Source organism: Rattus rattus, chromosome 6, assembly GCF_011064425.1.
Source record: "Rattus rattus isolate New Zealand chromosome 6, Rrattus_CSIRO_v1, whole genome shotgun sequence".
Classification (NCBI taxonomy): domain Eukaryota; kingdom Metazoa; phylum Chordata; class Mammalia; order Rodentia; family Muridae; genus Rattus; species Rattus rattus.
The window spans coordinates 102,526,920-102,553,678 of record NC_046159.1 but is presented as its reverse complement, the minus strand read 5'-3'; the positions used below and the strand labels follow the sequence as shown (position 1 = coordinate 102,553,678).

General features: G+C 47.1%; 1 protein-coding gene across 1 annotated transcript in view; it reads right to left on the bottom strand.

The window, feature by feature from the left end:
• Positions 1-308: 308 nt before the first annotated feature.
• The window catches only part of Creb3l2 (cAMP responsive element binding protein 3 like 2), a 112,682-nt gene continuing 86,231 nt past the window's right edge, over positions 309-26,759 (bottom strand). Inside the window, exons 5-12 of the mRNA XM_032906747.1 lie at positions 25,049-25,233; positions 22,234-22,380; positions 21,324-21,382; positions 20,138-20,206; positions 5,333-5,432; positions 4,945-5,071; positions 3,553-3,772; positions 309-1,792 (exon numbers count right to left, since the gene is read on the bottom strand). Of these exons, the coding sequence (XP_032762638.1) occupies positions 1,717-1,792; positions 3,553-3,772; positions 4,945-5,071; positions 5,333-5,432; positions 20,138-20,206; positions 21,324-21,382; positions 22,234-22,380; positions 25,049-25,233 (983 nt within the window). The 3' untranslated portion in view covers positions 309-1,716. The remainder of the gene's footprint in view (positions 1,793-3,552; positions 3,773-4,944; positions 5,072-5,332; positions 5,433-20,137; positions 20,207-21,323; positions 21,383-22,233; positions 22,381-25,048; positions 25,234-26,759) is intronic.

The window sequence follows — 26,759 nt, the reverse complement described above, 5'->3', positions numbered from 1 at the left end:
GGGAGGGAGGGAGGGAGGGAGGGAGGGAGCATTCCCTGTGATGCCATGAGCAGATCAAGTAAGGAGCTGCTCATGGGCCATGATGACAAACACTAATGACACCAAACCTTATATGTGACATAGAATGCAGGGCCATAATCATCCCCTTCCTACAGGCTCTAATATTTCAAAGATGATGATGATGATGATGATGATGATGAGAGAGAGAGAGAGAGAGAGAGAGAGAGAGAGAGAGAGAGAGAGAGAGAGAGGCCAAAACTACAGGCCTTTTAGCTGCTGCTAAAAATAAAATACAAAGTGTAAGCACATTTCTTACATAAAATCTTTTACAAGCTAGGGTGGAGGTGGGGGGAACACTTTAAAAGAATCTTCTGCCTCATACAATAAAAGAGTAATTTCCATTTCTTATTTGTATAAAAGAGGAAAGGAGTTGTCTTTTTAACTACAATTTCTACTTTTTAAATCATAAAAAGAAAATGAGTTTGGGGTTTGGTTATGTCTCTTTGGGTGAGCTGCAAAGTTTCCGAACCTGACTGTAAAAGGTACCACTGTGGATGTACGAAAGGTACCAACTCCAGCCCCGATTAGTTAAGGCGGGTGCATGGAGGGCAGAGGGAAGGAGGAAGGTGAGGGAGCGGGGCAAGCGGGTGTGCAGGACAAGCTAGCAAGGTTGTCAGCAGTGCTTATTGTCCAGGACAGGGCTTCCCTTCTGTGTCACAGGACACAGAGAGAAAGCCATAGAGCCCAGAGCCCAAGCAAGAAGACAGTATTCCACCGTTCTCATGTATTCATCCAACAGGGGACACGTGCCTAAGGGGATTCCCCAATAGCAATTAATTTATAGGTCCCCAATTCTAAAAAAGAAAAGGAGGAAACAAGGCATCAGTTACAAAGACTGGGGTCCCAGGTCCTGGGGGCTCTCCTGTTCCAAAGGCCAATAGAAGTCTTTGCTGGTTGGAAGGGGAACTCTTTTTCCTACGGTCAGCTGGGAGCTGTTCGGCAAGCTAATAAATACTATTTACAAATGGGGAGGGGAGGCCAGGGAGACAGAGCCACTGTCCTGTGGGGATGCAGACTGTGCATGGGTGTGGGGTATCCTACAAGCAACACAGTGGGCAGGGTAGCCTAGAGGAGAAGAGCCTGATGCCTTCAGGAATTGCACTTGCGGCCTGAAAATGTGGTGGGAGTCCCGTCTGCCTGTGCAGGCATCCAATAAGGACTCCGGGGTGCAGGGTGGAGAGGAGACTGAAATGACACTTTGGTCCTCTCAGTGCAGGCAAGGGTCACACTGGAGTCCTAGGGAGCAAGGGAGCTCAGGAGTCAGTGCCTTGTTTCTCCCTGGCGTGTTTGTGGCGAGTGTCTGGGGTCTCAACTGAGCATGCGTCACGTCTCCTTCAGGAGTCGCTCCTCACAGGGAAGAATCAGGCACTGTCTTCTTGGCACCATTGGTGGAAACAAGCCTGCTCGTCCCACCCCTACCTCACCCCTACAATAATTTCCAACGGCAGTAAGAGAAAGGGATGGAGAGGTACTAGCTCCCTTTTGTGGAGAGCCATGGGGACATACAAGCAGAAACCCCTGGTCTGGCCTCTTCTCTCAAGCCATAACACTAAGTCCACATCCTCCTCGAGATCCAGTGGTGAAGGGGGCACTTAAGAGCAGGACAGGCTGGGGATGCACAAATGGAGCTAGGAGAAGAGGAGGGTGGAGATCTCCTCAGAAGGTGGCGTTCACTCTCCTCTCCAGTTCTACAACCTTGAGTGTTTCGTTCCCCTCTAGTTTGCTGCTGACCCTGTGAAGGCATCAAACGGAGAGAAAGAGTATTAGCTACCACCTTTTGTTCAAATTCTCAGACACCAAAGTGTGACTCAATTGTAGCCCTGAGGGCTGATCCTGGCAGAGTCCTTTAAACACCTAGTGGTGATTCTTTGCTCCCTGGATCTCCCACTAGTCACCTGCTCACTCCTGTATCTGGGCACAGAGGAGACCTGTGGTAGTTTGACGCTGACTTGTTTTAAATGGCTTTCGATGGTTGTTGGCTGTATATCAATGACTCCAGCGTTTTAAGTTACGGGGAGGAGAAAGAAGGGAAAGGGCTGACATCTGCTCTAGAATTAAGAATCCAGACAATGACTTTTTAATGAATAACACAGAATATATACCATGAAATAACCACAAGGTCCAATTGTGTATCAGCTCATTAAATCTCCCAGTGCTATGATGGAGGTCAGAGAAGCGTGATTACTTAGGAGACACAGCAGTAAATGGGGATCAGGATGGGCTTCCACCCCTGAGCTGGGAGAGCAGAGTGTGCTGGGAGCCATGGCATCCAGACCGTCTCCCAGGGCTTCCAGACTGTCTCCAGGTTCTCTCCACAATGGGAATAAAATTAAGGCTATTCACCGTGGGCTGCTTACAGGATTTGTTTTGCTAGCACACTCAGGCATGGTTAGTGCCAGTGTTAAGTGTGTGCACGTCACGTAGACATATAAAAGTACGTGTGATTGTGACCTCTGCTGCACAGAGTTGAGAGAGAAGTGAAATGGAGCAGCCTCACTTCTGAGCCACCTCGGAGCACAGATTAGCTAACTCACCAGCTTCATCACACATTAGAGCTTCCTAGGCTGATCAGCGCCCCCCAAGTGTCCCCTACAACAACCGTACCTTAAGATCGCATCAGCCATTATGTCTTAGAAAGGATCCCCCCATCCTCCACCGCTATCTGAGAGGAAAAACTTGTGCAGAATTGGAGACAGATAGTCTTTTCAACGTGAAGGAAAGAAAGTAGTGTGTTTCACCAGGACTGTCCCTTGATATAAGCGTATAAATGTATACAGGCTGAGCATCCCTAATCTCCAGGTTTAAACTCCGAGCTGTTCTAAGAACTAAAACTTTTTTACCTAGCAGATAAATTACATGTTTAGACTTGGATCTCATTATGTACATGCAAATATTCTAGTACCTGGAAACCATTCCAAACACCTCTGGTCTGAAGCATGTCCAGGGGCCATTTCATCTGCAGTTACAGCTAATTCTTGTGCACTAACATATGAAATCATCAATTGTATTGCTACCCAGCATAACATTATTTTACTCTCTAGTTAGAAGGAAATTATAGAATTGGATTGAAGGTACATTTGCAGAACAAGCGCTCTGTGTCACCGGGTAACTGTGACGTGAGCTCACTATGAAGCTGAGGCTGGCCTTGAATTGTTGGTTTTCTGGCCTCTTCTTGCCAAGTGCTAGGACTGAAGGCATGTGCTACCACATGTGGCCACTCTAGGGCTGTGAGAGAAAAACGGTGATACTGAGGGGACTCACATCTACTCCTGTTGTCTGAGGCCATTACTGCCAGCTCTGGGCTGATGACATGGAGACTAGACTAGCTCTTCCTAGACCTTTTTCTTGCTAACAGTCACCCACAGACTCTTCCCCATGCCAGTGCTTGAGGTGAGTCCCGAGAGGGCCTCCAGGAGAGTGTCCACTCGATCTCCTGCCAGGGCCAACTCACACTCCATCATCAACCACTAGGTCTATACCTACGGGACTCACAGGTGCTGCTGAAGCTCCAACAGCACTGACTTCTCCAAGCTGGTCTCCTTGGAGATAATGAAATGGGGAAGATCCACCTCAGGCAGGGCCTCCAACCCGGACGACGCCCTGAGCAGAGAGGAGCCTCTGTCCCAGCCCCCGAGCTCTCCAGCCGAGGCTGGGCTGGACGACTCTTCCAGGGAAGAGTGTTCCTCATAGATTAGCAGGTTCCTGGATCTCACTGAAGGAAGAACAGAGCAACGGATGTTAGCAAAATACCACAAGGCCCACACACGTCCTTTACTCAGTGGGCACACTCTCATCTCCTGGGATGGAGTGACAGCTGGGTTTGGCTTTCTGCAATGGCTTCAGGTTTCAGAGCTCATGCATTAAAATGATACCAATTCTACAGGCCAGAAGGACACAAAAGTAGATAAACGCAAAGCCAACTCCCACCGTCTCTGCCTTTAGATAAAACTTCTCTCACCCCTACCCATAACTCTTCCCGGGAAAACAATTCAAGGAAAGTGGGCACAAATATTTGAGGCTGTTAAAACCCAGCCAAATGAGGAGGCATCCTCAGAAAGCAGGTCTTAGGATCTGCCGAGACAGCACAAGGCCAATCCAACAAGTCAGATGGAGATGACCACTGTTGCATTGTGGGAGAGTCACATAGACAACCCTGTAGCCATTTTCTTGGATATAGAAACTGCTCCCCTTAACTTACAAAATTGAAAGCTTTTTCCCTAGGAACAGAAAGTCCCCAAGAAGCCACTGAAATTATCTGAAAGGAATGTCATTTTGTCACCTGTCTGGCTTGGATATACCTAACTGCAGAAATCCACAGGCATTTTGAGAATGGTGAAACTGTCCTTTTCTCAAATCCCGTGCCTCCTAACTTAGTGTGTGTTGTTACTAACATAGCTGTGCCACTCAGTTATATGCCCTCCTTGTGACCTCTGTTTGCCAAATACTCAAAGATCATCATTGATCAAGGTGAGATCAGTACGTGCCGTCAAGTCAACACCTGAGCATCCCAAGTCTTGAGTGTAAGACAGACAACTTCTTGAATGTTGTTGCAAACTCTTACTGCAACAGCATTTAATTCCACTCAGAGACACTGAGATATCAAGGCAAGCTAAATGTCCTCCTCACTTTCTGGTCTTGCACAATCCACATCAGCCCACCCTTGTCCCAAATCAGAACTCAAAAGTGGGTGTCAGAGTTTATCAGAGAGCAAGTACAGTAGGTACATCTAACAACTCTCGGTGGTGCTCCTGAGAATTCCGGCTGCTACAGAGGGAGTCCTGTGGTCACTCCCAGAACACCCCACCTGAAATAGAGACGCTCCACTTTTACAGTCGGATAAGACTTCTTGCAGAGAGCTTGGAACAAAACAAGGTGGTGACTTACCCACGGAGGCCGTATATGGCTCCGACAGGGGGTGCTGGCTGGGCAGAGCCATCTTGGTGGCAGAAGGATACGGCCCGTAGCCTTGAAAGAGGCTGCCAAATGCAACGGCAAAGCAAAGCACAACGACCTGGAGGTGAGGAGAGAAGATGGGGAGCTATAGACCCCAGGCTGTGGGGAGCAGACCTTTGAGAACAAGCCACCTGGGAACACAGGACAAGAAGGAACACCGGTCCATCAGGGGTCAGGACCTGCCCTCAGTCATGTCCTTGAAATGACACGCCGAAGAGGAAGCCTTGGAACAGGATGTGTGCTCTCTCTGGTTTCATTCATTTTTATCGTTTTTAAGGCAGGGGAGTCTGGAGTTAGGAAGTCCCTTTGGGAAACTCACCATGAGGCAGGTGCCAGTCTGTGTGCCAGCTAACTTGCAGGTTCGAGAGACTTTCCCCATCACCAAAGTCTGAAGCTTCTGAAGTTGCTGAAGGAGAGTCCTGCCGGGGTGACACATAAAAGTCAGGAAGGGAGAGGTGAGATCGAGATGCGTTGTATGAGCCTCCTGCAGAAATCATGGCGGCCTCACACCTGTGACTGAGCAGAGTCTGGAAGTGCTGTTTCCTTAGAGGAAAGGACTACGCCTGCTGGTGCCATCAAGGCAGAACCCCCTGGAGCTTCAGACTCGGCCCTGACAACAGCTCTGCAGCCTGTCCCCATCTTTAGCTGTTCTGGGCAAGAGAGGAGCCCCCAAATACACCCTGACAGGCAGAATCGTGTCTGTCAGCAAACGTTCAAGTTTCTGTGTCCCCTCTCTCCAAGTTCTTAAGTTCACACTGAGGCTGGGATATATCAGCAGTAGGCAGGGGTTGTGGGGTGAGTAGCCTTGGGAATGGAGTTTTAATAACAGGACGAGTGCCCATATGAGGGGCTAAAAGTACAGTTCTTCACTTCCACTACATGAGAACACAGCTAGGAGCTACCTTCTTTCTATGCACCAAAAGGCAGCCTCTACCAGACACTGAATCTGCCAGCCCCTTCATCATCTTGGCCGCCTCAGACTCCAGAACAGAAGAAATAAATGTCTGTTGTTTCCAAGCCACTCCTTTTATGGTATTGTGTTACAGCAGTCTGAACAGACTAGGGCAGTGGTAATTACAAAGAGGCTCATTTCACCCAGAGCTGAGAGACACCGCTCTAGAAAAAACAAAAACAAGAGAAGGAGGAAAAACAAAGGCCGGAAGAGAACAATCGCAGGAGGGGCCGGAAGGTGGTGGCAAGGACTGGAAATGGCCAGTCTATCAGCGAGCAACAAGTAAGCGCAGAGCACTCTGCCAAGGGAGGGAGGGAGAAGGAAGGAGGGAGAGAGGGAGAGAGGGAGAGAGGGAAAGGGGGATTTTATTCTCAGATAGGACAACCGGGAATGTTCAGAGATGCTCTGTGTGATATCAAGATGTCTGTGAACTCCTCTGCAAACCCTCAGCCCAGTATGGCAGGGCATAGCAGGGATCTGGGAGCACATCCCTCGCCCCCACCCGGATTAGAGCGTCTCCCGGGAGGTGTGACTAACACCAAGCACTGGAACCCTGCCTCATGCTTATTGGCTCTGCCCAAGGCCAGCATCTGTCCACGGAAAGGTTTTAGGAGAAAATACGGTCTCCTGAGTATCAAAGATTTTCAGGAAAATGCATACCATGATGTAATGCTTGAGAGCCAGGCAAGAAGAATTCTGGGATTTCCTCACGGCTTGCTTCCCATCACAGCCTATCCCCTCCACGTCTTTCCAATGATGAAAACACATGCACGCTTTTCTGAGGTTTGTAATCCTGTACTGGCCAGTATCAAGAGTTCTCTTAGTTTAGGCAAATCAAGGGCCAGTGGCTTTAAGAATGGCTTTCCTTTCTGCAGGGTCAGTGTCAGTGCAATTGCTAAAAGAATTTGAACAGTCCTCAGCACACATAGAGGCGTTCTAAGCTAAAAAATAAAATCTTCCTGTGGTCCTAGCCACTCTGCATTTTTGCCTTGTGGAATAATCATAGGACAGCGAAACGATATTTACTGTGGAAGGCTATTGTACTTAATCATACTTTTCATTTTGGTTATATAAAAGCAGGACCAGATGTATTTAGACACAACCTGTGTTTACTTACCAAAGTAGGATTTGCTTTAAAAGCACACTGTATGTTGCTCAAGGCGAAGAAATGCTGATAGCACAATTATTTCAAATTCCACTTTAAAAGTTCATAACCAGGAGTCCCTGTGCTGCAGCATCTTCTATCACTGAATTTACTCTCCTACAAAACTTCCTCAGAGCACCTCTGCACTACCCACCGACACAAACCCTACGGTGATTTACTGCCTGGCCCCTGACTGAGTAGAACTCATTCTATAGACTTGCGATTCTACCATGTGTGGGATAGACTGTCATCTGCAATGCCAACCCTGAGTCCCTCGAGAGGTTCTCCCTCAAGTCCTGGGACATATATACAAGCAAGCCCACAGACAGGACCACATCGTCCAAGGCATCAATCCTATGGTCTTGGCTGCTGCTAACTCCAGCAGGGGCCTCACTGCTTCCAGTGTTGGCTGACGCTTTCACTGGGTGCCCAAGTCTGCCTTGAGCAGTGTTGAGCCAGGATACAGTCTCAGCTGTGATCTACACAGGGGTGGCTTCTCTCTACCCGGCCTTCAGCTAGAAAGACCCTTCCCAAGCTGTACTAATGCCATCTACTTTGCTCATACATCCTCTGGTGTTTTGGAAGTAAAACCATCCTGGTTAATTTTTTTATTTTTTGCCTGTTTACCATCAAACATTCATACTTCCTCTCTGCCCACCCACGGTCCTTGCCCAGTTCACATTCTCGTGAACTGCTGAGAAAACAGATTCCCCAGGACAGCAGAAATATTCCACCCTTCCAATTTCTAGTTGAGACCACAGGGATTAGCATCCCCTTCCCTAAGACAAATATTCTCCAAAGGGACTTTTAGCAAGGAAGATGTCCCTGAAGCCCCTTGGTAGAATGAGTGCACAAGTTCCAAGCCAGACCTCATGTGTGTGCATGTGTGTGCACATATGAACAAGCAGCACTCCAAAAGCCCACCAGTCTGCAACCTGAAGCATCCTGACAGGGAGAAGCAGACTAACTCATCTGCCTCAAGCATTTGCATAAGGTCCTGTGACCCAATATAGTCTGGGGTATACATGTAGAATCCTACAAAAAAAATAAACCATTTGCCACCCCAAGAAAATGAAGAGTGGGTGAGTTCTAGGAACTGACTGTGCCGCAGCGATGAGTATTGGCCTCAGCGACCATAACTAGTGACCGCTTGGGCCAAGGTATCAACCCAACCCATCCAACTCTACAGTCCGCATAACTTCCAATATGTACAACACAGCCCTATTCAACAGCCTAGTGAAAGTCACAGTAAAAATATAATACAAATGCAATATAAATATAAAAAATAAAAATATAACATAATGGGATATAGACAACAGCCCCGTGGAGTGATATGTGCACCATTAGACACAAAATGTCACTATTACAAACAACCACAGAAGGGAGAACTGTGCCAGGACCCAGGTGACTACCAATCCAATAGCACTGAGGTTTGTACCAGCTAATGTTCAGTATTAATGACACAGATATATACATAGGGATACATGCGTGTATGTGTATGCATGCATGTGATCGTATGCTCATGTGCATTTGTATGTACATGTGTATGTGTACACATGTATGGTGTGTGTATATGTGGATGTGGATGCATGTAGGTACACATGTATATTTGTATATATGTGTACCTGTTTGTATATGTGTATACATGAATATGTATATATCTATGTGCACATATATGGGTATATGTGCATGTGTGTCTGTGTAGATACATGTGAGTGTATACGTGTGTGTATACATACAGGCAAATATGTATATGTACACTTATGCCTGTGTATTTAGTACCTATGTGTATATGTATATATGTGTGCCTGTGTGAATATGTGCACCTGTGCATATATGTATCTGTGTGTACATGTATATACGTATATGTACATGTTCATAATATAGGTATATGTGTGTATGTATACCTGTGTATATGTGCCTGCATATGTGTATTTATATGGGTATATATGTGCACATGTGTATCTACATATGGATATGTATATGTGAATGTTTATACGTGCATATGTATATGTATGTAAATGTGTGTATGCATGTGTATAAGTGCATGTATGTGTATTTATACGGGTATATATGTGCACATGTGTATCTACATATGGATATGTATATGTGAATGTTTATACGTGCATATGTATATGTATGTAAATGTGTGTATGTATGTGTATAAGTGCATGTATGTGTGTGATGAAAGTAGGAAGGGGACCATGAGAGGGGAGAGAGTGTAATGAATATCGGTGACTGGAAAGCAGAAGGGGACAGAGAACATGGGTTGAAGAGAACAAATAAGAAGCAAGTACAGTGAGGCATGCATGGAAATGACACCACAGAACCCACTACTTTTCATTAAAACACTCATAAAATGTGCAGCAAAGTAAACCCCTTGCGGAACATCTATGGGCGTATTAAAGACAATGCAAGTGGTAGACAGAGAGGCCCAGATGAGCCCTGCACAGCGTGAGGTGTCAGGAAGTCAAACCCAGGATTTATTTAGATAAATGGAAAAGATGAGACCTGTTCCTCTCTCAGGTGCCAAGTAGATGGATTGCTTTAGTGATGCTTACTTAGCGGGTGCGTGAATGGCGGATAAGAAGATGGGCTGTGAACACAGAGGAGCCCGAGTTTAGACCTCACCATGACAACTCTGTGCCTCTAATCAAGTTACTTAAGTTGTGTGCTTCAGCAGCTCAGCAAAGCTAAGCAAAGCATCCTTAGCCACAACAGCTAATGGGATCCTGGAAGAATCACTCTGCCGGGGAATCTGGTTTGCTGAAGCAAATGCAGCTCTGAAAGGTGCTGCTGCTTCTTCAATGGCTGGTGTGTGAAGAGAGCCTCTTTCTTGGGAAGGCCTGAGAATGGATACATTATCCTGAGGTGATGCAGGACACTCTGTGAGGTCACAAGGACAGCTGTCACCAAGTGCAGCACTGAAAACCTGGAGGCCAACCAGCCTGCAGGACCTGAGGTAAGGAAAGCTAGCAAGTAAACAGAAATGCTAAAACTATGACACCTTCTCTAAACAGCCCAGTGGTGCCTCCAGAGCGTCATGTGCTGCCCATTGCTGTTGTATTTTGAATTTTCAGTGAGCAAGGACAATTATGGCTTAATGGATTCTTGGACTTCTGGGATCAAGGTCTTAATTTAGAGGGGAGAAACACTCTTAACACACATTTTTATCTGGGCCAAAAGATTTTTCACAACTTGTTACATCGGAGGGTCCAGCTTGATTGAAAATGTATATTCTTGTCCTAAGGTAAAGTGTAAAAATAAACTCAGTGGCTTATCTTCATATATATCCTGGCAAAACAACAATCAAGGGGAGCTACAGCCTTGCCCCAAATAAAGCACCACACAGCACATAAAACCAGACAAACAAACAAACAAACAAACAAACACCTGAGAAGGGCATTCAAAAGCTTCAAGAGTACGAGACACACGCTTGCAGGAACTGGAAAATACATCAATGTTGTCTTTATATTTGGTTTAATTTTGTTTTCTTCTATACCCTTCATTTCCAAAATAGAGAGGGAGCAATAGAAAGTGAGAAAGATGTACAGCAGCATAGGTAAGCCTTTGAGTAGTCAAGAAACTCATTTCCCATTGGAGTCAGAAATCAGGAAAATGAATACACTGATAGATCCCAGTTATGGGGTGGGGGAGTCACCCATGCCTTCTCTGTGTACACACGTCCCATTAGATCTCATAGTGCACCTTAACTCTCTAGGCGAGTCGGCCGGCCTCCTTCAGAAAATGACGAAACCTTTTATTTATTTATTTATTTATTTATTTATTTATTTATTTATTTATTTTTAATATCCTTATGAGTACCTGGAGAGATGCCTTCCAGATTCTTAGTGAGACACGAGATCAGTTGGGTTGTGACTGCTGTATCATTTTAAAGCAATGAAATCAAACAGAAAATACAGTACAGGGGACAACTGACAGCAACTAACAGTAGTGGGTAATATATACACATTAATTAGCTATAGCATATATACATACAAGTTTATGTGTTATGTCTGCCATAGGTGAAATGGGTTTGGCCTAATGCTCTTTGTGCTACGTTAATTTTGTCTCCAAAACTGTTTACGCGAGTGTCTACATTGAGGGACCCCGCCCCGCCCCCATTGGTTCTGATTGGTAAATAAAGATGCCAGCAGCCAATGGTTGGGAAGGGCAGGCAGAAGTGGGATTTTTAGGATTCCCGGGCTTGAGACGGGAGAGAAAGAAGGAGGCAGATTCATCATGAGTCAGAAGCAGAGGGAGCTACAGAAGAAAAACCACCCAAAATGTAGGTGGAAGGGGAAAGCGGCCCTGGGGCGGGGAGAGCTGCCCAGAAGGTAACAGGGCAACGAAGATAAAAAAAAATTAGAAGGTGTTAAGCCAGGAGTACCAGAGGGCTAGCCATGCGAAGAGCTAGTCCTGAGCTAGCCAAGGCATATCAGAGAGAGAGAGAGAGAGAGAGAGAGAGAGAGAGAGAGAGAGAGAGAGAGAGAGAGAGAGATTCATTCTTGAATCCAGACAGCTCTATGGACAGGTGCAGCACGCACGTGACCTGCCAGCTCAGAGCCGGTTACCTAATCCACCGCTATAGATGGCACCCAACATGGGGCAAAAACTCACTCTTAAAAATTATCTAGGGATTCTCAGACAAAATACACACATACCATGTTGTTAGATTAAGATTTGGAGGGAACTGGCTTCTTATTAGGCTAGAAATTTTGCCCAGGCTACATGGAGATTTCTTCCCATGGTTCTAAACTATACAAGATCTTGAGCTCAGAGACGCTGGGAGCCCCTGCTGAACAGAGAGGCTGGCCGCTCAGAGAAAGACAGAGAGAGACAAACAATAGAAGCTGCCTGCCTCCCACAACCAGATAAATAAAGGACAGAGATATATAAAATTTGATTTAATTGTTCTTAATGATAGAAGGGAGTATAATGGTAGATTTACCTCATTATAAATCAAATTATAAAAATAAAGTATAATGGTACTGGAATAGACAAATATGATGGAGTAAATGCTAATTGTATATACTTTATAATTTACATAATCGTTATGGTTATGCTCAACTTATGTCTGAGAGAAGAGTTGTCTCTGTTGTTGTTTTTATTTGGACAGAAAGGGTGAGATGTTGGGAATTGGTCCTAATGCTTTGTCTTAATTCAGCCCCCCAAATCGGGAATCTGTGTGTCCAAAAGCTGAAGGTCCCTGTCCCCAATTAGTTTTTGACTGATCAATAAATAGTCAACAGCCAATGGCTGGGCAGGCTTAAAAGGTGGGACTTCTAGGTTCCCGGGGGAAGAACAGAGAAAGAGGGGATCCGCCGTGAGGAGTAGGATGGACCACACCAGGGAGGAAGAGGAGGGAGAGACATCTGAAATGTAGTATAAATGGAAAGCAGCCTTTCCCATTTGTGGGGTGGGGGGTGGGGACTGTCCGGAAGGTAACGGGGCAACAAAGATAAATGTAAATTTAGAGGGTATTAATCCAGATATACCAGGGGGCAGTGTTTGCTATCCGCCATCGAGCTAATCAAAATTAACTGCCAAACGTGTGTGTCTTTCATTCTTGAATCCAGATAGCTCCTGGGTGGGCACCAGGACTCTTAACCAATTTCCACAACAGAGGTTAATATAAAACATGAAGAGATTTTTACAAAGAAAAAGTCTCAGTGTACATTAACTAGTGAGTGTGCTCACTAGTGCCCCCCCCCCATGAATCAGCAGCTCATTGGAGCAGATAAACACCCAAGTCTGTTTAGAGCAAACCCACCTGCAGTCATCCAAGTGTTGCTCTCCCCACACCGCCTCTGTCCAGTCATTCAAGGTCTGAGCCCCAGAGAGAGGCCAAAGGCCAAAGCGCCTACCCCACTCATTGGGTGAGGAGATTGCAGGACAGATCATTAACAATAGGAACCTGAACTATCTCACTAGTTTAACAACTGCAGCCGATGCTCTTTTTTGGGTATGGATATCTTGCCTCTGTTTATGTTGTGTATCACATATGTGCAGTGCCTGTGAAGGCCAGAAAAGGACATTGGATCACCCGAATCTAGAGTTACAAATAGTTGTGAGCCATCATGTGGGTGCTGGGAATCGAACCTATGTCCTCTGGAAGAGCAGCCACTCTTAACTCCTGAGTCATCTCCCCAGACCTGAGGATTTCTATATTATAAGATATTTGTTTTACAAGTACCAGAGAGCATTTCTGAATTACAATATCACCTACTGCCCTAGGAGCATACAAAAGAGAATTTTAGAATATTTACCAGTTCTATGAGATTTCTAAATTCACCACTAAGGCACAATAAAGCGCCTGTCTGATCTCTCTGGGGGCTCTATGGAAGAGCTCTTAGCAACTCTTTGAAGTCTCAGATATTTCCATATGAAAAGGAAACACAATGCATACAAGGGTGTAGATACTGGAGGAATGAAAAGTGAATTAAACCAAGATGAAAGTCTAGAGAAATGCAACTTAGGTAATTTCTCTGTCCTCAGTGACTCCTCTATATATGGCAGAGGGTGGGCTCAGCCAGTACCTGGTCCAAAAGAGATGAGAGGAACCTAGACACAGAAGGCACAGTAGAGTGCAGGGAGGAAGATCAAAGATGGGTGCAAACTAACCGGGCTTGTAACCTTAACAGATACCCCAGGAGAGGCAGGACCCAGGCAAACCCTTGCAGATTTAACTGAAAAGACCTGTGATAGGAGTTTCGTTTTGTTTTTCAAGACAGGGTTTCTCTGTGTATCCCTGGCTGTCCTGGAATTCACTCTATAGACTAGGCTGGCCTTGAACTCAGAGATCTGCCTGCCTCTGCTTCCTGGGTACTGGGATTAAAGGCTTGTTCTACCACCATTCAGTTCATGTTAGGGATTCTTATATAGGGTTTTAAAGACCAAGAAAAATAGACTTAGAGGACTCACTAAAGGAAAGGATAAAGAGTAAAATTGGGTGATTCCCATTGCTGATCAAATACTCATCCTCAACTCCCTTGGCTTGAGAGAAAGGTCCTGCACATCCCATAAGTCTTAAGGCTTTTTCTTGAACCACTCTCAAGTGGGCCAACTCTGTCTGTCAGTGCCTGCCCCTTGTGGTTTTCTCTATACCGTGTGACTTTGGAATTCTTGAACTCCCGTTTGTTACTCCAACATCCTAAACCTAGACCCAAGTGCAGGCTGGTTCCCTTCTCTCTCCACCCTGGACTCTACCCCACAGCACAGCACCGGGAAAGGACAGTACTCTTCATTATCCTGAAGAGACATTAGGCATATAAGTCATTCTTCAATGCCAACCTGACTAGAGTCACTTAGGAGGCACCTCTAGGGGTGTTGAGAAGTCTTCCCAGAGAGTCTTAACTGAAGTGAACCACCCTGAATGTGGGCGGTACCAGCCTGTGAGCTGTCCAAGGCTGAAGGAAAGGGGGAGACGTAGAAGACAGCAAAGAGCCACCTGCCTCACCCTCTTACCACATCTTCTTCCTGTCACTGCATTGTTTCAGACCATGAGCCAAAATAAAATCTCCTGTCTCAAAATGGTTTCCTCAGATATTTTGTTACAGCCAGGGAAAGTAACTCCTTCAGGAAGGGAGCAGATGCTGTTCTCTGGCTATGCCAGGACCAGAAGGTCTATCTGCCATATGGGCCGGTTCTCAGGGCAACCTAATGACGGAAGTAATCTCCACCACTGGGCAGAAAAGCAGGCTTATTTACAACCTGCTAAAGAAAAAGGGAATCCTCAAGCCCCATGTCCTTCTTAGCCCTAGGCACTGGGACGGCAATGCCCACCTGGATCTTTTCTGGAATGCGGTTTCAAAAAGAATTAATACAGATGTGTCAGTGGTCACACCGCCTGCTGTGCTGGGCAGAACAAAGTCTTCTTGGACTTGGGAACCTCAGATCTTCTATAGGAAAGTGAAATGAAGTCTCAGGCCTAACACTGAAGGAGAAAACCCTCAACCTCTCTCCCCTCTCTCCCTGCCCCTCTCAATCCACCCCCCTACACCTGCCTCAGCTCCAGTCACACACACACAACCTTCATAAAGATTGGCCTCAGGGGCCACTGGTCCCCTAGTTTACCCATCAGAGAACAGACTTGGGGTAGAAGTCCACACAGACTTGGGTACCAGCACATAGTGAGAGCTCAGGGGAGACCGAATCCTTATGGTCTTGCTGACTCTTCAGCCCATGGAGAAGGTATGGCTAGAGAAGGGAAAAGCAGTCTTCTAAAGCAGAGGCCTTCTGGGCCAGATATAAAGTTGCCCCATGCTGGGTAGAGGAGAGGGCAGCCCAGCAGCAGGGAGGGGCAGGTAGAGTTCAGGAGGAACGTCAAGTGGCTGAATTCCAGTCCCCTTTCTACTTTCAATTATTTTTATGACTTTAACCTCACTGGACCTTATATTGATTCGCAGGAGAACAGGTTCTCCAAGATGCATTTTAAGACCAAGCTCTTAAGAGTCTAAAATCAGGGCAGGAGGAGAGAGGCTGCATCCCATAGCCTTTTAGAAGTAGAACAAAACGAGCGCTGAATGGTACGAACACCTTCCTGTAACGGGCGGGATGGTAGATGGGCATCACTTAGGCAGAGTGGGGATGAAGAACAGGATGTCTCGGGAGTGAGACAGGGGTGGGCCTTCCTGAGATGGCCTGCATCCTGAGAGCTCACACTGGGAGGTCAGTGACAGCCTAGCTTACACCACTAAGAGCAAATACTCTTGCTGACTGAGCTAAGGAGGAAGGGTCCCCTGGGCCGCCATCTTACTTCCCTCTTCCTTGATGGCATGCAATTAGTGGATCATCATAGTGACGGTGTCATGAAGGTGCATTCCTGCCATGTGTCTGTCAGCTCTGGAACGAGAAGGAATGGAGATCTGCCCCATCTTGAGGTCAGAAACGGAGGTCCTTTCCTCTAGAAATCAATAACATGCCAGGAGTGTCTTGCTGAATTTTGTGCAAATGAGTCTAGACTAGTACTCCTTATCTGGGCATCTTGGCCAGGAGAGGCGTTGATCTCCTCCAGTGATGAATACTCACTCACTGTGTCACATTATCTGCAATGAGGTCCCTCTCTACCTCCCACCCACATCTTGCAATCCATGTCCCCATCCACATTCGTCATCTATTTTGACTTCTGTCCAGCTGTCTCCAAAGGACAACGGTAGGAGAAGCTTCAACAGTAGCACAAACACAGCTGTGTGTTCCTTTGGGCTAGGGCTGTGCTCAGTTCAAACACCATGTGATGTGACTGCGGGTCCAGAAGCTTCCCCTGTCACCTGCTTTCCTGCAGCTGGTGCTGGGCACATGGTTAGTGTTTACACCACAGTCGTTCTGGTTACTGTGGGCTTCTGAATAAGGGGAGGTCCTTGCGAGAAACAGAAAAAGGAGGGCAGAAGAGAAGAGATGGGAAGGCGGCACCGCCTCTCCCAGCCCATGCTTCAGCAAGAACAGCTCATTGATACATTTTCCTCCTAAGCCAGAAGGCACGAAATATGGGTCCTGGCTATGATGACCAGAGGAGCTCCTGGGTAAAATTATCTGTGGGAAGATTATAAGGAGCCGGATACCAGCTATTACCACCACAGGTTATCCACAGAAGAGGGAAAGAGCACACAGAGGCTTGGAAGGGAGCCCATGAGGGAAGGGAACCCTCCTGGCAGGCATGAGGCTCACAAACTGGGGACAACCAGCATGGTTCCCTGTTTTAGAAGTGAAAGAAGCCGGTTAGAGACAAAAGAAAAATACTGTGGCACTGCTTACATACAGAATGACTTGTAAAAAGTTCCAACTCAGAAAGATTGCAAAATTGGTTCACAGGGCTGGGGAACTAGGGAAGTAGGGAGATGTTTGTTCCGGGCTTTAAGATGAAAAGGTTTTCTATGAGCTGACAGTGTACAGCAGGTCACTGCAATTAATGACAGGGCAGTAAGGCTTCTGCTAATCCTTATTCTGATCTAAAGCACTTACACAAGAGGAAGGGAGGTAACCACATGTGGGGGTGTGTGATTTACCCGACTCTAGTGATCATTGCACAACGTGCACATATATTAAATGATGGCCCTCAAAAATATACTGCTTTATCTGTCAGTTACACCCAGGTAAAGACATAACAAAAGAAGCAGAAGCCTTTCTCTGCTTTGGCCAATGCCAATATATTAGTCTTGACTGTCTTCATCGACAGCCACTGTCAGGGAAGGGCCAAAACACCAATGTCCTGAGGGAATTATGAAAACGTTTTCGATGAGGAGTCAGAAAACATATTTATGGAGGATGGGCCCAGTGCATGTCGTTCAATGAAAAGGTTTTAATTAAGAAATATGCATAATGCAAACACATATGAAGGATCCCAGAAAGTATCATTGATCCAAATCAAAGAATTTTGAGGTTTACATGTGTATTCTATATATGTCGAGTGTGTGTGTGTGTGTGTGTGTGTGTGTGTAGGCCAGGGGTGTCAGATGTCCACCTTGCTTTTTAAGACAAGCTCTCACTGGCCTAAAGCTCATCAATCAGACTAGGCTGACTGGTCAGGGAGCCCAGGGATCCATCTATCTCCTGCTTCCCATCAGTGGGAGTATAGACATTCATCACGGCATGGGTTCAAGCCCAGGGACAAAGGGCTTACTATGCAAGCACGAGGAGCTTGGATAGCTGGTGCTCCTTTAAAAGGCAAGTGTGGCTATATGCTGTAGGTGGCTCAGCACTGGAGTTGGGAGTGATGGGGGATGGAGAAGAGCAGATCCTGGGGGACAGCCAGTCTACAGAAATGGCAACTCTACAGGGTCCATTCAGTAGGTGTCGACCCTGTTTCAAAAAACAGGGCAAAGAACAATAGGCAAAGATATGGATTTCAGTGGCTGGCCTCCATTTCTTCCCCAGCCACATGCATAAATCCCCCACAACATTACTAAATATAAATAGCCGGCTAAAAGGTGAAGAAGAAATGGAGCCTAAATTCCTTATGTATTGATCTATCTAGGTAATCACTAGAAACTAATGAGAACCAGAAAATGAGTGTTTATATTCCCTCTGAGGAGGATGAGAGAACCCAAGGAAGAACTCACAAACTCGAAAATAAAGCAAGGCATTCCGCAGTAAACACAGGACTGTCTAATAGCACCACAGGCACGGCGGACTTGGAGGCCAGCGGGATGAATAGTACCGACATGGAAGAGAATCTGTATGTTAAAGATAAGAAGGCTTGAAATGGATGCCTTGCCCGTTTGTGTGCATACCTGACTGAGGCCAACAAGAAAAAACAACAACAAACGAACAAACAAACAAACAAACAAACAAAAACAACGTTCCAGTCTGGCTGTGGGGGGTGCATACAGGAACCCCAGCACTCGGGAGGTGGAAACAAGGGAGACATTTTTAAATGTTCATGCCAATGAAGGAATAAACAGACAAAGCCACCAGAAGGAGGGGGGAGATCTCCTCCCAGGCCAGGCAGCCTGTGAGCCCTCCTCCACAACAGGCTCCTTCTTGGTCCCAGCACAGCCCCACTGAGGCTTTGCTGCACCCGTGTGGCCAACAGGAGGCCTAGCAGCAGAGCCAGGACAGACAGCCCCAGGACACAGATGACAGAAAGACCAATGCTGATGGGTTTCTTCCCGCCTCGTCCCCAGCTCAGGGCTAAATCTGTTCAGACTCGGAAACCCAGAGCATCCATTGCAACAAGGGAAGGGCTGGAGACAATGCTAAGGAAGTGGTTGAGATGTGGGAGTCAGGGAACCAAGAAAGCCTTTAAGTCACCTGTGCTGGTCAGAAGGCGGTCAGAGACGGGGGAGGGGTGGAGAAGAGCAGCCATCGGGATCCAGGGTAATGTCAGCAGGAGGGAGAGGAGAGGACACTCCTGCCTGGAGGTCTGAGGTCACAGCAGTCAGGCAAAGGGCACCTGATCCCCTCTGTAAGTGCCCTTCCAGATTACTAAGAAGGAATCTAGCTGATTCCCACAGACAACAGTTCAAGTTCTCAACCTGCTCTTGTAACCATAAACCACAGAGGCACAGGACTCAGGCTTCAAAGGTAAAGTTGCTGGTGACAGCATGTGAAGAGATCTAATCAGATACCCTACGTAGCCTTTGACATGTTATTAGGCTGACTCCCGTAACGGCTGATCCGTATTTTCTTAACTCCAAATGAAGTTTTTTCTGCTTAATTTATTGGGCCTATACTTCACTGAACCTGTACTTCGCTAAGGGTGACAGGAGTCTTTGACATTTGACATTGATGGCATTCTCAGGGCACAGGTGAACCCCACGTGAGCCCATGAACACCCATTCCAAATCCATCCTAACCCCTTACTCCTGAACCAGAGTTAAACCCATAGGATCCTTCTCTTTGAAATTCACATGATTAAACTGTGAGCGATCCTGGGCAAATCCCCTAACATCTCTGGGTCCTGGGACCTTTTCTGTACAATTGGGATAATCTCATACCATCTCCTGAGAAGGAGTGAGCTAAGATCTACAGCGTGACAGAAGCCGTAACCGACAGAGAAAATGCCAAAAGAATTAACTCAGAGCCACAGCTAAGTTTTCAAAATGGCACTGAAATGTAAGTCACTATTTTTTTTTTAAAGCAGGCTTACAAAAACACCGTCTTTTAAACTAATGAGCACAGTCGTGACTAGGATTAACTGACCCTACATCCCCATGCCTCCCTTTCCAGCCCTAAACCCTTCATTTTCAGGAGAATCAGACTTAGGGACTTAATTATTCTGCTCCAAGCCCCCTCTTAAACATTTCTTCACTAATCTGTTTGTTGTGATAGTGAGGATCGAACCCAGGGCTTTGTGCATGTTAGGCAAGCACTTCCTACTACGGAGCCACGCTCCCAGCCCAATCCTTTTCAACTTCCTTAGAATAGTCCTTGCTATGACCGTCCTACCTGCCAACCATTAAAGAGTAAAGAACATGCATGTGGCCTGTGTGCGTGTGTGCTTACAGCTGTGTATATGGGGAAGCCCAGGAAGCAGGAACCAGGGGTGGTGGCCAGCTACTTAAAGAGCCCCTTCCTTTGGCCTCACCCACCTGTTGGTGTTCTCCAGCACCTCCACCTTCTTCCGAAGCTCCAAGTTCTCGGTTGAACAAGACTCCACTCTGTGGAGAGAGCAGAGAGACATTCGGTTACTCCCCACAGGGCGAACGCTCAGTCGGGGGCATTTGGTGTCACAGAGAAAGGAGTGGCGTGGTCAGTGAGGGAGAGCTGGAGCAGCCCAAATAGAGAAGACAGTGAGGGTCCACAAGGACGACACGGCAGGCCGGGGCTCTCTTCAGGAAGTAGCGTGCGCTGGACATGCATAAACCCCATCAGGCATCTCAGTCAGGTCCCCACCTCTTCCTGCTGCTCTCCTCCACCACTAGACCACGGGCTGGAGAGTCACCAGGGAGCTGCACTGCTGCTCAGATCTGATACAAAGCTTGGAGCTTGGGTAAAAGGCAGGCAGGACCAGAACCCAGGGCAGTGAAGTGCTGGTGCACACATGCCCAGTGAGACAGAGAAGAGAGATCACTGAAAAAAAAACTTGATGGTGGATACCTTTAGGGCATGATGAAACCCAAGAAAACGGAATGGAGTCCTTAATGCTACCTTGCCTATCCCTAAACCAGCTCACAGAAGGACGACTTTCTGTAGAAGCTTCTAGAACTAGTTAAAAGCCAGCCAGTACTATACCTCACTCGTACAAACGAGAAAGACTCATTGGTGGGTCTTCCTAGGGCCTCCTTCGTACCTCAAAATCACACCAACTGGTCAGCTGGAGAACTACTCTCTAGGGCTGGTAGAGATGGTCCTCAGCTCACACGGTTCTCTGAGCCCTCAGGGCATTCCAGGGCTTTCAAAAGAACAAAGGTTGCCTTCATGTGTGTGTGTGGTTTTGTTTTTTTTTTTGTTTTGTTTTGTTTTGTTTTGCAAAAAATCTGTCTGCCAACAACACTACTCCTGTAGGCTGAAGCTGGGCATCCATGTTGAGGGGTTGCTGGAATGTCAAAGTCTAAGGCTTGCTCAAGCAGCCTGGAAGCACTCAAGATCTTAGTCAGTCAGAGAGCCGGGACTCACACAACATAGTTATAAGCAGTTCCATCCACATGGCCACTAGGGGGCAGGCAAACACTGCCGATGCGCTGGGAGGGGGTTTCAGAAAGCCAAAGGGAGACCCTCTCACCCTGCTGGCTGAACCCGGCCTAATGAACACAACAGGCCAGTGAGCAGGCTTACTTTTTCTCCAAGCTATCCATGTATTCTTTCTTCTTCCTCCTGCTTTCTTGGGCAGAAATCTGTGAAATAAGGAGGGAAGGGGATGAATTTCCATTTTTGAAAGAAAAACAGGACGGAATGGAAGGAGCACGGGGCCAGCAACGCCGGCCTCGCTCATGTGGCCACTCCCACCCCCCTGTTTAAACGTGGACTCCCCCTTACTTATCACCAGCTCTGCTTCCGGCCCAGACAGATCCTCCCACCCCGCCGACAAACCCCTGGGTCGCAGACTGATGGTTGGAATAGTTCAGAAAAATGATGTCAGCTCCCTGGCCCTCAGCTATCTCGATTATATAAAACCAGCCAGCTGGGCCTGGATATGTGTAAACTGTCTGCTGGCTCTACATGAGGGCGAAGAGGTGGAACTCTGGCTTTTTCTTGTGTCTTCTGCTCTCTCTGCCTTCCTCCCCAGCTCCCTTTGTCTGCGTGCGTCACAGCTCTGGACGCAACAGAGACTTAGGTGGCTTCCTGAAGTTTGTTTTTATCACAGACCACTAACAAACAAAACAAAACAAAACAAAAAACAAACCCAAGCTTTTGAGTAACCCCCGCATAAAGCTGTATTTGCTTGTAAGTTAACATATAGAACAATGAGAAGAAAATATTATATACGTCATAAAAATGGAAACACTGAGATTTTTTTTTTTTTAAAGAAAGATAAAGAGAGGTTCCTGTATCTCCTTCTGCCTCTGAGCAGGCTATCATGCAACAAGGAGTATACATACTAGTGTGAGGCTGAACCTACGGTAGGCAGACAGTGTCTACGCTCCTGACCTGACTACAGGAAGTCACGCTGTGGACCTTGGGGGTTGGGGCTTGAGGGCTTAGTTCTCCAGTCTGCCACAGAAATGCCTAGAGGGGGACAGCTCACCTTATTCTTGATCTTTCTCCGGATTTTCTTCAGGGCCTTCTCCTCAGATTTTGTCAGGGGCAGTTTGGTTGGAATGGGATAGCCCTCGGCAATCAAGGTCCTCTTCTCTTCCTCTGTCAGGACCAGTGGGCCCGACCCCTGCAGTTTCTGTGCAGACCAGGGAGCACAGAAAGGTCAGAGAGGAGTGACTGAAAAACGACCTCGACATGGAGTGTGGAGAATCTCACGGTGCAGAGAAAGGGGGCCTCTTATTCACTGGGTCAGACATAGGTGCTCTGAAGTAAAAGCAAGGATAGAGAAGGTGTGCTAGAGTAGGTGGTCTATCTCTTTATTTACGTGTGTGTGTGTGTGTGTGTGTGTGTGTGATGAATACTGTGTACCATGTACGTGTGTGCATTCATGTGTGTGTATGTATGTGTGTATGTATGCACGTATGTATGTACATTCGTATGTATTCATGTGTGTATGTATATATGTACGTACATGCGTATGTATTCATGTGTGCATGTATGTATGTGTGTGTGGTGCACACATGTAGGGTACATGTGCATGTGCCTGTGAACATATATGGACACTAGAACAGGATATCAGGCATCTTCTATTCCTCTCTGCATTTTTAGTGAGGCAGAGTCTCCCACTGAACAAGAAGCCTGCTGTCTTCACCTAGGTTGGCTAACAGTAGCTCTCGGGATCCACCTGTCCCAACCTCCCAATGCTGGTGTTGCAGATACAGGCCTGGCATTTTTATGTGGGTGCTTGTGATTCCAACTCAGGTCTTCATGCTTGCAGGGCCAGTGTTCTGACCCACTGAACCACCTCCCCGGTATCTCAATCAAAGGCAAAGCTGCAGAGGCCACCATCCACTGCGTCTCCCAGGGAATGCCCCACTATTCAGCGAACACAAAGTAAGAGTATAGCATTCACACCCCACATCTCTGGAGGCATAGGGTTAATGGGAAAGGGCTTGAAGTCCCTTCCTTGTAGCACACCAGCAGGCATTTTCCACAGAAGTTCAGGCTTCCAAGAGTCCTGCCCATCAGCAATGAAGCTGAGAACCACAGTCCGTTGCCTTTAGCGCAGAACACAGTGACGTGTTTATATTAGTCACACAGGCTGACTCACTAGTGCGTAACCTCCATGCTCCCTGCCACAGAGGACTGAAAACAGACCCCATCTCTGGAGTGGCTTAGGATCGAGACAGTGGGACTGGAGTTTTACCCATGAGACCTTGAGGGCAGTTCAAGGCTAAGCTTCTCGAGATGCTGACTGGGGTGGCATTCAACTTTTAGAGAAAGAGGACCCTTGTGAGTTTATGGGATGAGAGGCGGCTCGGAAGAGGAGATGAGACTCGAACGCTGCTTTCTAGAGGGAGGTGCTTGAAAGGACAAGGCAGGTAATGCGAGCAAAAGGTGATGCTGTACTCAGAAGAGTAACTGGAGACGCCCCGGCCCAGAGCAGGTGAGCTCAGGAGGCTGAGATAGCAAAGGGGAAGAAGCTACTTAATACGGGCAGAGGTACTGGGGCTCCAGGGGCCTGCAGACAGCAGGGAGATGCTTACAGGAATATGGTGTGGAGATGCAGACACAGAACATGAAACACAATTTTAGCAACCTAAACAGTGAAATCCAGGCTTGAATTGAGATGGCAGGGATGGGAAGTGAAGGCCTTTGTTCTCGGTAATGGTGGCGTGCTGTTAAAATCTAAAACATATGGGGGCAAGCGAATCTTTTCAAAACTATCCACATTATGCTGATAGTTCCTGTTCCTTCTTAAACTTTTCCATTTATATTGGTTAATCCTATACACTGCATGCATGAAATTCTCAAAAAGTAAAATACTCTGTTTAAAATTTCTTACTCATGATAGTATAGTTTAAAAAATCTGCTTGTAATTCTCAAGACTTCGTAGACATCAGATTCCCTCTTTACAACAATAAACTGTGAAAGCTCTACCCCTCCTCTTCACCTGTGTGCAGAATGATGACCTGGGATTTTGTCACAGAACCCTGGGTTAACATCCCCCAACCCCCGAAACACACACAAAGATTAAACTGTTTTTGAGCTTTTGACATCAAAGAGCTTAATCTCTGAGAGGCTTTCTTTTCAAATTTCACCCAAGAATGCTTATCTAAGAGATGAAAGGCATTTTCTAGCGCCCATTAAGTAAGGATCTCCTACATTAATGGCAAATGTTTGTGGCGTAACTTTGAGGGGGAAAGAACAGAAATGTTATGCCCCAGGCTTCCAGCCCTGGAAAATAAACACGTGGATCAGAACTGCATCTGCATTTGAAAAGGGAATTCCTGAGATTTGTAGGCAGGTCTTTGTAAACGTGTTCTTTAGGGTTCTTACTATACTGCTTGGTCCTATGGCTTGGATCCAGTCTGTCCCCAGCTGGAGGCTTGGTCTCCAGGGTGGTACTGTAGAGAGGTGTGGGCATTAATGCCCTTCTGCAGGAGTGAGCTGGGTCGCACAGGACCGACCGGGCTTAGTTACTATGGCAGTGCTGCTACACAACCTCCCTGTCTCCTTTTCATGTGTCCTTCCCACTCCTTGCTTCTTCTTTCTGTTTTTGTGCCACGCACAGAGCATCCTCTTCAGAGGCTAAGTAATGCAGGCACCGAGCTCTTGAGCTTCACCACCTCCTGGACCATGCACCCCAACAAACATCTTTCCTTCCTAACGTACTCCGTCCTGGGTATTTTGTTACAGCCACATAGCACGAACAGAGACGTCGAACCATTAAACAAAAATTTCATTACAAGGATGAAAAGTTAGACTGAGAGGATCCCCAGAAGGGGTCCCCAGATACTTACATGTGGAGCCGTGAGGAGAGGAGATGTGGACAAGGCAGAGGGGCCCCGGGGCATGGCTCTGCCGGGGCTGTGGGCCTGAGAGAGGCTGAAGGGATGCAGGCGTGGGTTGGGGCTCAAGCTGCCCTCAGAGTCACTGCTGTGACTACTGGGTGGTGTGGGTGGCAAGTGCAGCTGGTCCACGGAGGCTGTGGACAAAGAGAGCTCATTTCAGCCACCACAGAAGACTCAGGGGCTGGTTAAACACATAGCATGTGTCTCCACACTGGGAGCTTTGGGGTAGGTGCAGAGAGTGGGAACTCTCTGGGTGACCTAGAGACTCGACGTAGTGAGGAGAGGAGAGCCAGTGCAGAACAGTGGGTCTTGTTGTATGGCAAGAGAGAGAGAGTGAGCACAGAGTTACACTTACTAGTCCTAGCACAAAACTACCCCGGGCAGACATGGGCATGAGACACCAATAAAACAATGACCCCAGGGGTAGCCTGGGATGCTGGGAACTCCTGACATGGTGTTGACAAGACTTTTTACTGTGTTTATTGTTTTATTTTTTGTAACATATTTTGAGACAGGTTCCATGCATCATCCCAGTCTGGCCTTGAGTTCTGGACAGCTGAGGTTGGCCCTGAACTTCTGGTCATCTTGCCCCCACCTCTGTGATGCCCAGATTGAATGTGTGTTCCAGCACCGTATCAGGTTTAATACAGTACTGGGGATGGACTGGAAGGCTTCCTGCATGTGTGCAAGCACTCGGTCGACTGAGCTATACACGATGTCCCCGCTGCACTCTTTTCAGAGAGTTTACACAGGTTGACATACAAATCATGTTAGTAGTGTGCAGTTTTTTTTTTTTAAACAATCTTTCAGGAAACTGCCAACCTGAGAGCTCTTGTGGAATTCTTGGAGAAAAGCCCCCTTTGTTTCTGGAGGAATGTTGCTGGTGGGGCCTGCAGGCAGGCAGGAGGCCAGGCATTCTTCGTTCAGAAACCCTACAGCCACCATTAGACAGATAAGTAGTCATGGGAAAAAGAAGTGGGGGTGCGAGATGCTTTCTCCCTGAAAGCCTTTCTTCGGGGCACATTTACCAGGGCTGAGCGCACCCAGGAGGCATCCAGCTAATACCTCGAGGTGGAGTGAGCTTCTAAAGGGAGATCTTCACCTGGGTCCTCCTGCACAAAGTCCCGGTGGGCTCCCTCTCTCTCTTTTCTGAACAAGATCTTTCTGTTCTGTCAGCCACTGTTGCTGAGGGAGATGACATTTGTGGGCCCCTCATCCCGGCTTCATGCGGCATCTCCAGATCTACAGGGCACGTGCATGTTGTACAGGGGTAGGCTGAGAATGCCCCCTCTGACACATCACGCACTTGGCTAGCAAGTTGACACGTCTTAACATATTAGTAGGTTTCCCCTATGCCATGAGTATATGACACTATGTTAAAACCAAAAAAACAGCAAAAGCAAAACATTCAGGAATCAGATTTCTCCACTGGGGAGTCCAGCTGAATTCCCAAGGCACTGAAAGTTTCTCTGCCTCCAGGCCTGGCACAGACTAAGCTATGCCTTTCTCCTTTCTAAGCAGCCTGGTAGCCCACGAGAGAGAGAGAAGCAGACAGGAAAAGCCTGCCCTTCTGGCCACAGGTGCCTCAGGATCAGATTTCTAAACATCATTTGCAATGCTGCTCCCAGGCTGCAGAAGGGGCAGGGGACAGCAAGCTACT